The sequence below is a fragment of the Theropithecus gelada genome, chromosome 6 (assembly GCF_003255815.1).
Source record: "Theropithecus gelada isolate Dixy chromosome 6, Tgel_1.0, whole genome shotgun sequence".
Lineage (NCBI taxonomy): Eukaryota > Metazoa > Chordata > Mammalia > Primates > Cercopithecidae > Theropithecus > Theropithecus gelada.
The window spans coordinates 59,566,630-59,580,631 of NC_037673.1; the positions used below are offsets into that span (position 1 = coordinate 59,566,630).

A 14,002-nucleotide genomic window follows, 5' to 3' on the forward strand; every position below is an offset into this window, starting at 1 on the left:
AAAACTCAATATATTTGTTAAATTTTTTGGTAAGTTTCTGAACTGATTTTTCTGTGTTTTCTTGAGATTTGTTGAGCTTCCTTTTGAATTCTTTGAAGGATTGCACATCTCCATCTTTTCAGGATGGATCTTTCGTCTTTTCAAGATAGATAGTCTGATAAATATGAAATGAGGTCATATTTAGCTGAATGTTCTTGATGACTTGTAGAGGTATGTCAGTATCTGAGCCTTAAAGAATTAGGTATTTTTCCATCTTCACAGCCTCGCCTTGTTTGTACCTGTCCTTCTTCAGAGGGTCTTCAGGAATTCAAAAGGGACTGACTGTTCACTTCCCTAAGCCTGTGGACACTGCAGCCATTTCAGCACTAGAGAATGCCCTAAGGCCAGGTGTGCGGTTCACCAGCCTGAGGGACTTGAGAATTCCTAGGGTTCCCAGGCAAAGGTCTTTGCTTACTTTTCTCTCCCCTCGTTTGCGAGGAGTTTCTCTTTGTGCTGTACTTTTTGGAGTTGGACCCAGTACTGTGATTTATTGTGGGTAGTGGGGAGGGGAGAGGGGTTCTGGTAGTAGCTTTCAAGGCGAAGCTGTCGGCATACTTCCTTGTCTCACCCAAGCACACAGCTTCTCTCTCTGCCGTGTACTGCCTGGAGTTGTGGTAGGAGTGGTGTAGGCAGTGAAAGACTGTTCTTTCTTCCCCTTTCAATTTGCCCTTTCTTGTTTTAAGCTAAGACCAGGTACTATGATCTCTCACCTGGTTTCTTTAGCTCTTGTGAAGGTATTTTCTCGTTTGGATAGTTCTGCAGATTATTCTGCAAATTGGTGTTCCAGTGGAGGAATGCAAGGAATTGGTCATTGGAGGGTTCTGTTTTGCCATATTGCTCTGCCTCTTCTCTGAGTACTTGCTCTTATTGTTGATGTTTTTACTCAAAATACAACCGGAGCTGATTTCTAACTTAGTTTCTATTATCTGATTATACAGTAATTTGTGGAAAGGGGCAGTGAAGTAACAAGGGAAGGGTTCTTTACAATTTTTATTTTGCCAGGGTTGGTCGTAAAAGAAACAGTCTTCGTGGAGTGTATTGAATGATGACTAATTCCCTTTCTTGCTTGTTATGCAAGGAAAATAGAGACATGAATAAAATTACTTATATAAGTTTCAGGACCTCAGATGTTAAATTCTGCTCCCTTACCACTCTTTGAATATATGGTTTACAAAGGGGCTGATCCTTTGAAGATCAAAAGAATCTTTACATTAGGTATGTTTTCCTTCTTTGTATATAATCTAATGCAATTTGTAGTAATTATTGGTTCTGATTATTTCAGTTCAACTAGGAAAAAAAAAACCCTTTGATGCAGCTTTTAATGTTTTTATTTTTTGTATAAGCTATGCATATGTATCTTTTGGCTCTTGTGAGTTTGGGGACTGGTTTTCCAGCATAATTTAAGTAAGATATCTATTTTTGAATTGGCTAATAATTATAAGCTGGATTTTGTTAGCTTTAATCTAGCAGAAGCTGGAGGATGTAGACAGGTGTCAGAACAGTTGATACTACAATTGGATGCTCACTCCTTTCATCTGTCTACAAAGCAATTTCATTGAAAAAGAAAGTAACTGATTAATTCCTTGGCTTGCTGATTTTTCATTGAAGGGTATAATCATTTATAAAACTTTTTTTTTTAGCTTCTGAAAGTTCTTTGAAAACCAGATATTCCCCTCTCCACTCCCCCCAAAAAAGTGCCACACTTTTTGAAGTATTTTGAGGTGTTTCTATCTTCCTACATTAGGATATGAATGGAAATAGTCTATTTTGGTTTTCATTTTTAATACAAATTTACTTTACCCTTGAAACATACATTAGAACTAAAAGTCACCTGTTCCTCTTCTGATATCAACCTTATGACACTAATACAATAGCAGTGTTTTAAAGATGCTATTATGTGGTAAGTCACCATACTGTGCACTGAGGACCCATTGTACTTCACCTTTAGGATAGATGATTGTTCATTGCACTCTGGTATCTTAGAACAACAATTTGTGTCTTCTATCTCCTGTCCTGACTACTTAGGAAAGTTTCTGAATGCTTGTGAATTTGGGACTGCGTTCTCAATGCTTTCCTCATATCTAGGAACCGTGCCCTGTTTGCAAATTAGATAAAGGCTTCTGGCAAACTGTTTTCATATGTAACAGTCATGTTATAGACAGACACTGGGTGCCGTTAGCTAATCACTGACCATTCTATGAGAAGCTTCTTCTAAACATACCACCAGAGAAAAACTAAACTGTTATCAAATGGGATTATTTTGATGTTTCAGGACCTCAAACTGCTTTACAATGAGAATAAGAGATGTTTCGCAGTGAGAGTGAGGTATTGGGTCCAGAGCTCAAAGTAGTTGACATGATACAGAAAAATAATTGTACACAGAATAACTAGCTCCAAAAGGATAACACTAGAAAAAGGATTCAGAGGAGTAAAATGATGAGTCTCATGTGCTTTCTAGTTTTACCCATGTAGATGATGCATGTGTACGTCACAAGTGGTTCCTTCGTAGCCTGAGGAACATCTTTTTTATTTTGTTTTATTTTATTTGGAGATTCTTTTCCTTGAGCTTCTGTTTTTATTCTATCCAGAGTACCAGAGAGAAAAATATGCATTATAATGGGAAGGGAAGCTAGATTAACTTCAGATGCCTGTTGTGCATACTGTTTGTGTGATGTTGGACCAGTTTTCTATCATTTTCAGTTTTCTCATATTTCAAATGGAAGCAGTGATAACAGCTAGCGCCTAGGGCTTATTATGATAAATTGGAGAATGTGTATATAATGCCTACTCAAATGCTTAATGAATATGACCACTCAGTAAATCATTGTGTCTACTGTTAATTTGACCAACTGTGTGATGGTACTAGTTTATCCAGTAGGTAGATTTCTTTCTTTTGAAACTTTCCCATGTTCATCTAGTTTATGTGTGAAGAAACTGATAACAAGAAGTAAATAATAACTAATAGAACACATCATTTATGATAGCCTTTATACAATACATTTTTTACACACATTTCAGTTGATTCTTCCAATAGCCCTATGGGTATGGACATTATTAAACTTTTTTTTTTTTTTTTTTTTGAGATGGAGTCTTGCTCTGTCACCCAGGCTGGAGTGCAGTGGCGTAATCTTGGCTCACTGCAAGCTCGGCCTCCCGGGTTCACATCATTCTTCTGCCTCAGCCTCCCGAGTAGCTGGGACTACAGGCATGTGCCACCACGCCCCGCTAATTTTTTGTATTTTTAGTAGAGATGGGGTTTAGCCAGTATGGTCTCGATCTCCTGACCTTGTGTTCCACCCGCCTCAGCCTCCAAAGTGCTGGAATTACAGGCGTGAGCCACCGTGCCTGGCCTTTTTTATTTATTTATTTAAAAAAAAAATTTTTTTTTAGATACAGTCTCGCTCTGTCGCCCAGGCGGGCGGGCGTACAGTGGCACAATCTCAGCTCAGTGCAACCTCCACCTCCCAGGTTCAAGTTATTCTCCTGCCCCGGTCTCCCCAGTAGCTGGGATCACAGGCACACACCACCACTCCCAGCTCATTTTTGTATTTTTAGTAGAGATAGGGTTTCACCATGTTGGCCAGGCTGGTCTTCAACTCCTGACCTCAGGTGATCCACCCACCTCAGCCTCCCAAAGTGCTGGGATTATAGATATGAGCCACCGCGCCCAGCCTTATTAAACCTTTTGAATGTGTAATGAAGACTAATAAAGGCTAATTACCCACCCAAAGTCAAGCACCAAACTGAAATTCAAATCCAGTCTATCTTACTCTTAATGTCTACTCTGCCAGACTGTTGAGTACCTCAAGTACTGTTTGAGGTATTGAGTACCTAGGGCTATTGAGTACTCAAGTACTGTTTTGTCTAATTTTCCTATTCCACAATCTGGTTTTACTATTTCTGAGTCATTTTTGTTAGACTGATTAGAAAATGAGATCATATTCCTAGATATTTCATTATTAAAGTAAAGTACTTCTTCCAACCACTTAAAACCACATATCTCGTTTTTATTTAAGTTGTTCATAAAAGGGACAACAAATCATTCTTTCTGTCCTCTATCTAGAAATCCAGTGCATTTATTAAGAAACTATGTATTGAGATTCTCCACTGCGTTATAGATACTTATCCGGAAGAGATGACATAGAAAATACGTTGGAAGTATTATTTGCTGTTTACAACTCTAAAATTCTAGCTTATTCACAGGACACAGTATCTTTAAACTATAATATCTTGATTTTATAGTACACAGTAATTATGTATATATATTTTTGTTTATTTGTTTATTTTTTTTAGGCTTTGAGGCAGGGTCTTACTCTGGTTGCCCAGGCTGGAGTGCAATGGCATGATCTCGGCTCACTTCAGCCTTGACCTCCTGAGCTTAAGTGATTCTCCCACCTCAGCCTCCCAAGTAGCTGGGACTACAGGATTGCACTACCACACCGGCTAGTTTTTTGTGTTTTTAGTAGAGATAGGGTTTCGCCATGTTGCTCAGGCTGGTCTTGAACGCCTGCACTCAAGCAGTCTGCCTGCCTGGGCCTCCCAATATGCTGGGATTGCAGGTGTGAGCCACTGTGTCAGGCCTTTCACTTTCTTTCATAGTTATGAAGTTTGATCACTGCACATTGTTCATTTTTTAAGTTTCATTTTCTCAAGTTCCATTTGTTAAGAAAAACTCCTATCGTACATTACATAAGAACAAAATTTTATATATGGAAATGTGGTAGGATCTTCTGGGGGTATAAAGCTTTACTATTTATTTATTTATTTATTTATTTATTTATTTATTTATTGAGACTGAGTCTCGCACTGTCACCCAGGCTGGAGTGCAGTGGCACGGTCTCGGCTCATTACAAGCTCTGCCTCGCGGGTTCACGCCATTCTCCTGCCTCAGCCTCCCGAGTAGCTGGGACTACAGGTGCCTGCCACCACGCCTGGCTACTTTAAAGCTTTACTCTTAATTTCTCTATGTCTCATTTTTTTAATCCATTGTATGAGGGTAATCAGAGTACCCTACCTTATAGGGCTCCTGTGAGAATTAAAAAGAGATAATACTTGAAAAATGTTGAGAGCACACTCTGGGTCATAGAAGCACTCTATCAATAAATAGATCTGATCCAGCAGTAGCAAAAGGAGTTAATCCTATATTCTGTTTATCTTAATTTCTCTGCTTCATTAACCTTTCTGTGTACTCCTTTTTAAAGTTGTGAGTTAGATTTTCTATAGGGAATTTTTCTGAATTACTGAGTAGCTGTATTATACTACATAGTAGAAATATGTTTGATCTGTGAGCAGATCAATGAATTATGAGCATTGGTTATTGGAGTGAGAAAGAGCTGCTGATGCTTCTTTAGCAGGTCAAAATAATGGAGATTAAATGGTAGAGGGTCTGTCAAATCCAAGCTATAAGATGCTTGAAAGGCCAGCTGTGAAAAGGTTAGCAGTTTAGATGCCAAGAAGCAGTTAACCATATTCCAATTACCAAAACAGGCGTGATTCTGGAATTATTTTTCACACGGTTGTCAATTTGACTAGTCTCATGCCTGACATAGATAGTATTGTGTGGAGCCTTGATGGCCCTGCAGTAATTATATATATATCTGACAGCCGTATTGGGTGGTCTTCAGCACTGGTGGCTTAACATTGAGAGTTCCCTTAGGGGTTATTTAGGTTAATCTTTATCTGATAATAAACTTTCCTTCTACAGCATCTCTGATGGGGATGTTCATTCAGCTTCTGTTTGGATACTTGGCTAATAAAAAGTCCCTGCTCCTTAAGGCAGCCCATTTTATTGTAGGACTTCTAACTATAGCTGTTTGTCATGTAAGTATTATCCTCAGAATACAAACTGTGACTCCCAAATCTGTGCTTTTAACTCCATATGCTAGTTTCTATATTCAATACAGTCTTCATTCATGTAACTTCATCCATTTTATAATATTGTCTGTTGAGGCAAGAAAATAATTTCACAAAGGTTATTATATAGTTACTGGAAGAGACTTAGCTCTCTCATGGCCTTATTAAATAATCTGTTAGGCTAATTACTCCCTCCTCTCTTCTTCTGGGGTGTGTGTGTGTGTGTGTGTGTGTGTGTGTGTTTAAAACTATAGGGATTTTAGGTATTATGATAAACTAGAAATTGTAATATAAATATAAAATAAGAACCATCAAAATGGAAGGAATTTGCAGAAAAGAGAAATTCTAATATAGCTCAGATCTGAAGTATAATCTGCTGAGATTAGTCTCTCAGCAAAACCGAGAAGGTGGTAGATAAGGTCAGAGGAGAGATTAGTGTTCCAAAGGTTTCAGGTGGAGCCAGGGAAAAGAGGAGATATTTTGAATTCTAATCCATCTCTGCTAGCTTGGAACAGCCCTTCTGTTTAATAGTTCTGCTTTCTGTGCTTTGCAGTATAAAACTATGCCAATATACAACAAACAAATTGATCATCATATAGTGGCAATGAGAATGGTACCTAACATTGTCCATAGAAATAGAATATTGCTTCTCAAAATGACTGGGTAACAGAACAGATATCAAGAAGTTAAAAATGTTCTTCTAAAGTCATGCTGAGGGGATGATTAATAATGTTCCTTGAAAGTGTCCCAGTGACAGTACATCCTTAGGAAGCATCAGTTTGCTTTTAAACCCCTGTAGTCACAGGCATAGTTGAAATTTTATGCTTCTCATGCATAAAGTACATAAAGTTTATTTTTTATTCTCATAGATTTGCAGTTAAAAATTTCTTACTTGTTGACAATTGAGCAAATAGAGATATTCATAGTTTTGCCATGTTATAGGAGCACAATATTTGTTTCTGTTTTTATTATAAAGCATACATTAGAAACTTAGAAATGATGACATATCTTAGCAGTAATGTGCATGGACAAATTTTACATGAATATCATAGCTAATGTCATGATATTTTCATTTGGATATTATTTCAAACTTAGAAAAACACTGCAAGAACAGTAAAGAACACCCATATGACCTTTACCCAGAATCACCTATTGTTAACTTTTGTCCCAATTTGTTGTGTGATACACATTTTCTGTCAGATAACTAGATAGGTGTTTTATATTCTGAACCATTTCTGTGTAAGTTGCATTTGTCATGGTCTTTTACTTCTCAGTACTTACAGTCTAGGACCAATTATTGCTTTAGCTCTTGTGTTTTTGTAGTCTCTTTTACTCTGTCATGTAATTTCCTCAGTCTTTTATTTTTCTCTTATAAAATTTTAAAATAATCCACTCATTATAATCTCTCTCCATCTTTCCAATTGCCTCTCTGTTTTTGTCTTCCATCCATCCTCTCCGCAACTCCCCCAACAGAATAGAATGTTCCTCATTTGTGGTTTGATATTTTCTTATGGTTCGATTTATGTATGCATCTCCCATTAGAATATTGCATAAATGATGTGTCCCTCTTGGACTATCACAGGCAAAGTCACATGGTGCTCATCTGTCTCTCACTGATGATGTTAATGCTGATCAAGGTGTTATCTGATTTCTCCATTGTGTATAGTTACTATATTTTTTTTTTCCTGCAACTGATAAGAGGTCTATATGGAGATATACTGCCCCTCATTAAAATTTATCTCCTACATTGAGCAAAATAATTTTCAAATTGTTTGCTAATTTTTTTTTTCTAAGAGCACAAGTCCACTTTATTTACTTTTCATTAGTTTGGGGTTACAGCATCTATGTCCAAAGGCCTTAGCAGAAGGATCGCTTTGGAATTTGGCAAAAACCATGCCAGTGTTTCCTTGGGCCCAAGTTACCTTTCTCTAGAATACTCTGGTTTTGTTTGGTTTGCTGCCAGGAGTCACTGTGTTCTCTGCTTTGTATACGTAAGCACATTTATTGCCCAAATAGAATTCAGTTTCATCTCGGGCATAAACACCTTCAGTTTTAAGAAGATCTGTGTGCTCCCTTTGGTTTCAGAGACCCTGCTTCTAGCAGCAAAAATGACTTTGGATGACAGCCTTCCAGAAATATTTGCCTTTTGGAAGTCATGTTCCAAGCAGGCCTCGACAGGCTTCATGATAGCAGAAAGAGCTGGATTATTTTTTTAATTGCAAATCCCATTTCACATTTTCATTCTCTTGATTTTAGGTCCATCAGTAACTTTTAAAGTCCATAAAATCAGTAACTGCTGTTATTATAAGCCATTCTTTATATGTAAACCAATCTTGATTGGTTTATATATAGATGCTATATATCTAAATACATATAGGCTGGGCACAGTGGCTCACACCTATCATCCCAGCACTTTGGGAGGCCAAGGTGGGAGGATTACTTGAGCCTATTAATTCAAGACCAGCCTGAGCAAAATGGCAAGACCCCGTCTCTACAAAAATAAGAAAAATGCCAGGCATGGTGGCAAGCACCTGCAATCCTACCTTCTCAGGAGGCTGAGGGAAGAGGGTCACTTGAGACTGGGAGGTCGATGCTGTGGTGAGCTGTGTTCACATTGTTGCACTCTAGCCTAGCCGACAGGGCAAGACTGTGTCTCAAAAGAATACATGCATACATACAGATGATGTCTGTTTAAAAGATGCTAATGGAACAATTGCTCTGTTATTTATACATTCTTGTTTTAGTATGGGCAGAATCTGAATGGAGAAGAGAATAGTTGTGTATTGATACCAGAAGCATGAGATGATCTGAAGACAAAGGAAGTGTAAAAGAAGGTTTCAGCAACAAGAATGAGAGGAAAACAGCTCAATGAGTCAATTTCCTGGAAAGAAATAGAAGGCTAATTTAAGAGGCTGAGCGTAGGGTTCAGTAATAGTCGTAGTGAACATTAGTAATCAGAAAAGGGTAATGAGGAATCGTCGTTAATCAGTTGTCTCTAAGAACAGCAACTCCTAAATGAACAGAAAGACTAAACTTTCTTTTGCTGGAGATTGAATTTTTTTTTTTAAGCATTCAACCTGAGAGTTACAGTGTACTATTTATATTTAATCGTTTTGTTTCAGTCAGTTTAGTTTCCTTCAGTTTTTAGAATGTGAGAAGTGAGATTTTATTTTGTCATTTTTCCTTAATACAATTTCCTAAAAATTTTACCTTTGCATTCTAATAAGTATTGTAGCTGCTTTGGATATTTTTTGGCATAGAGAACAAAATTAATTCATACTCTGGTTATATTACTTTGTGGGTTTTTTCTCTTTAATTTTATTTTGATTTCAAAGGACCCTTTCTCTCAGTTTTTCCTAACTCTTTAAGTTGTATGATGCAATTGAAAAATCCATGGGACAAGCCTCATATCACTTGTGTGTTATTGGAAGTACTAAACAAAATGGACCTGAGAAACCTAGCTCCTACCTCAGGTTCATGTCATTTCTGTCAGTTGTTTTGTTTTCCATTTTTAATGCATAAGATCGCAATAACAATAGCCAGCCATAAAGGATAGGTATAAGAATCATAAATCATTTTGATAAAGATCTGCTATCCAGTATGCATTGTTGAATTTTTAGTCATAGAAAGATAATGCTAGGTATTATTTCAGGTATCTAATATGGACATAATTCATATTATTATCTAAAGTAATTGTTGTCTTGATGTGAAATGAAACTGCTTTAATAACAAAGGAGAGTTGTATACAATTATATAACTTGATATTTTAGGAATATTATCAGGGTGTTAGTAATATTAATAAAAGTCAGAATTAGAAAGCTTAAGCAACTAACTTAAAGTTAGTTAATGAAAGAAAGTTAATGACTGAACAATATATAATATAAACAATTTATATCTGATTCTTTAAATTCTTGAAAAACTAGATTTTAAAATTCTCAATTTTCATTCTAAAAGATTCAAACTAATACAGATATATATAGGGCAAAACATTGCCTCTTTTACTCTCCCCAACTTTTCTTGCAAAGATAACCTATGTCAGTAATTTGGTATGCAGCTTCTTACCATCTTATAATCCAACTCTACCAATTAGTGCCTTATTAGTAATTAGTACCTTACTACCAATTAGTACCTTAACATATTAAATAGTACTCAGTATTTTTTGCAACCAAAAATATTTTGAAAATTTTGAAAAGAGCACTGGAGGATAATATAACAACATTTATGTTCATTCTAAATTTTTCCCCTATTTTTATTAAAGGAATAAAGCATAAAGTTGAAGTCTTCAATGTGTATTTAAAACAACATAAATATTTTGTTCATTAAAAAGTTTACAAAAAATTTTATTACTCTATATACATCTTATTTCAACTAGCCTTTTCCATTCAGTAGCTATGTTGTTGATAGCTCGAGTCTGTTGATAGATATTTGGGTTCTGAATAACTAACGTTTTCAAGTATCCTTTAAAAACTATTATTTTACATTATAGGAGATATTTTGATGTGTATATTAGGAAAACTCTAACTGCATTCTGAAAAAATGAGTTCCTGAGATTTCCGTTCAGCAATACTTTTGAAACACAGATAAAATTACTTCCTCTCTCTTAGCTTCCTGAATCCATGGCAACCTCTGTTTTACACATTGACTGTAAAGGAACCAATGTGAAGAGTGGTGTTTCCTGAGCAACGGTGACTTAAAAAAAAAAAAAAAAAAGTGGTGGGGTGGAGGTCAGCAATGCCACAGAACAAAATGGAGTTTAGAAATGTCGTTCTTCAGATTTAAAAAGAAAACCTTTACTGAATCAGCTGAGTGTTAATAATACGAATTTCCTTTTCTTGGTAAGATTATTTACTTAAATATGAACTTTTAGCTGACATGAAAAAAGTTTTGTAAGAAACTAATTTAGAGTTTGTTCTGTAGTGAATTTGTATTTTCATAAATTATAATGTTATTTGATACTAGACTTTATGTTGTTAAAGGGACATATTAAATTCAAAGATTCTCATTCCTACATCATTTGTCACCTATGTTGTAATCAATTGTAATTTTTAAGTTAACTTAGCAAATGTTTCATTAATCTGAACTATTTTGTCAAGTAATGGGTTAATGGCCTGATCATGTTAATAATTCTAGAAAGTATTCCATACTCATTATTTTATGCTATTAGCATGGTATGATTTATGATAGTATTATTGGCTGATCCTAATTAAAATAGAATACAGAAGTTATAGTATTATAAAAAAAAAAATTCGTGTGATGAAGTTTTGATGATTTAAAGCTTTACCTTCTCTTTTTATAGCCAATTCTGATCTGAACAGAAAAACCAAGAACAGGGATATGTGTGGATTACAGTTTTCTCTGCCTTGCCTACGACTGTTTCTGGTTGTTACCTGTTATCTTTTATTATTACTCCACAAGGAAATACTTGGATGTTCGTCTGTTTGTCAGCTCTGCACTGGGAGACAAATTAACTGCCGTAACTTAGGCCTTTCGAGTATTCCTAAGAATTTTCCTGAAAGTACAGTTTTTCTGTATCTGACTGGGAATAATATATCTTATATAAATGAAAGTGAATTAACAGGACTTCATTCTCTTGTAGCATTGTATTTGGATAATTCTAACATTCTGTATGTATATCCAAAAGCCTTTGTTCAATTGAGGCATCTATATTTTCTATTTCTAAATAATAATTTCATAAAACGCTTAGATCCTGGAATATTTAAGGGACTTTTAAATCTTCGTAATTTATATTTACAGTCTAATCAGGTATCTTTTGTTCCAAGAGGAGTATTTAATGATCTAGTTTCAGTTCAGTACTTAAATCTACAAAGGAATCGCCTCACTGTCCTTGGAAGTGGTACCTTTGTTGGTATGGTTGCTCTTCGGATACTTGACTTATCAAACAATAACATTTTGAGGATATCAGAATCAGCCTTTCAACATCTTGAAAACCTTGCTTGTTTGTATTTAGAAAGTAATAATTTAACAAAAGTACCATCTAATGCCTTCGAAGTGCTTAAAAGTCTTAGAAGACTTTCTTTGTCTCATAATCCTATTGAAGCAATACAGCCCTTTGCATTTAAAGGACTTGTCAGTTTGGAATACCTCCTCCTGAAAAATTCAAGAATTAGAAATGTTACTAGGGATGGGTTTAGTGGAATTAATAATCTTAAACATTTGATCTTAAGTCATAATGATTTAGAGAATTTAAATTCTGACACATTTAGTTTGTTAAAGAATTTAGTTTACCTTAAGTTAGATAGAAACAGAATAATTAGCATTGATAATGATACATTTGAAAATATGGGAGCATCTTTGAAGATCCTTAATCTGTCATTTAATAATCTTACAGACTTGCATCCAAGGGTCCTTAAGCCATTGTCTTCACTGATTCATCTTCAGGCAAATTCTAATCCTTGGGAATGTAACTGCAAACTTTTGGGCCTTCAAGACTGGCTAGCATCTTCAGCCATTACTCTAAACATCTATTGTCAGAATCCCCCATCCATGCGTGGCAGAGCATTACGTTATATTAACATTACAAATTGTGTTACGTCTTCAATAAATGTATCCAGAACTTGGGCTGTTGTAAAATCTCCTCATATTCGTCACAAGACTACTGCGCTAATGATGGCCTGGCATAAAGTTACCACAAATGGCAATCCTCTGGAAAATACTGAGACTGAGAACATTACTTTCTGGGAACAAATTCCTACTTCACCTGCTGGTAGATTTTTTCAAGAGAATGCCTTTGGTAATCCATTAGAGACTACAGCAGTGTTACCTGTACAAATACAACTGACTACTTCTGTTACCTTGAACTTGGAAAAAAACAGTGCTCTACCGATTGATGCTGCTTCAATGTCAGGGAAAACATCTCTAATTTGTACACAAGAAGTTGAGAAGTTGAATGAGGCTTTTGACATTTTGCTAGCTTTTTTCATCTTAGCTTGTGTTTTAATCATTTTTTTGATCTACAAAGTTGTTCAGTTTAAACAAAAACTAAAGGCATCAGAAAACTCCAGGGAAAATAGACTTGAATACTACAGCTTTTATCAGTCAGCAAGGTATAATGTCACTGCCTCAATTTGTAACACTTCCCCAAATTCTCTAGAAAGTCCTGGCTTGGAGCAGATTCGAATTCATAAACAAATTGTTCCTGAAAATGAGGCACAGGTCATTCTTTTTGAACATTCTGCTTTATAACTCAACTAAATATTGTCTATAAGAAACTTCAGTGCCGTGGACATGATTTAAACTGAAACCTCCTTTTAGAATTATATACTTTACATGGAAATATAATGAATTATATGAGGTTAGCATTATTAAAATGTTTTTAATAATTTGTGAACAGTGTATTCATTTAGCACATATTTTCTTTGATATGTACTGTATTAAGTAATAATAGCTACCATTTCTGTGTATCAAGCACTGTGCCAAATATTTCACATTTCACATTTAATCTGTGAATAGTCTTGAAAGGTGGTACTATTTATACTTTACAGGTGAGGAAACTTAGAGTTTAAGTAACTTTCCCAAATTCTCACAGCTTATAACACTGTTTGGGCCTCTCTGACGAGCTCATGCTTTCAGTTTTATGCTATATTGCTGCTGTGGTTCTAGGATTGTAATACAAAAAAAAAGACATGGTTCTTATTCTAGGTGGAGCTTGAAATTTAGAGGAGGAGATACGTGGTTACTGCACAATACGATGATAAGTACTGTACTTAGAGATGCTGTTGAGTATAACATTTGTGGAGGTGAGAGATGGCTTTATGGAGGAAGTGACATCAAAACTGGATCATGAAGAATAACTAGAAATTAGCCCAGTGAAGAGAGCTGAGTAACACCGTGTCAGAGGGGTTAACAGAAGAAAAAATGCTGCTTTTCAGGAACTAAAATTCAGTACAGCTGGTGTTGTGAATGATGGTGTGCGATTTAAAGCCTGAAAGATCAGGTGATGAAAGCTCTGTAGTTGTATGCTTTATCTTGAGGGCAACAGAGAGCCATTGAAGGATTTTTAAGCAGTAGAGTGAAATGATTAGATTTACCCTTTAGAAATTTGCCTTTTTCTGGAAGTAACAGTAAAACTGGAGCCAGAATTAGTTGAGTA

General features: G+C 35.7%; 2 protein-coding genes across 4 annotated transcripts in view; both read left to right on the top strand.

Moving 5' to 3' along the window:
• The window catches only part of IPO11 (importin 11), a 238,648-nt gene that overhangs the window by 167,872 nt on the left and 56,774 nt on the right, over window positions 1–14,002 (top strand). The window lies entirely within an intron of this gene.
• Window positions 9,445–13,234, top strand: LRRC70 (leucine rich repeat containing 70). Its single transcript, XM_025389465.1, has 2 exons — window positions 9,445–10,727; window positions 11,189–13,234. The coding sequence occupies exon 2, from the start codon at window positions 11,227–11,229 to the stop codon at window positions 13,093–13,095; it is 1,869 nt and encodes a 622-aa protein (XP_025245250.1). The 5' UTR covers window positions 9,445–10,727; window positions 11,189–11,226; the 3' UTR covers window positions 13,096–13,234.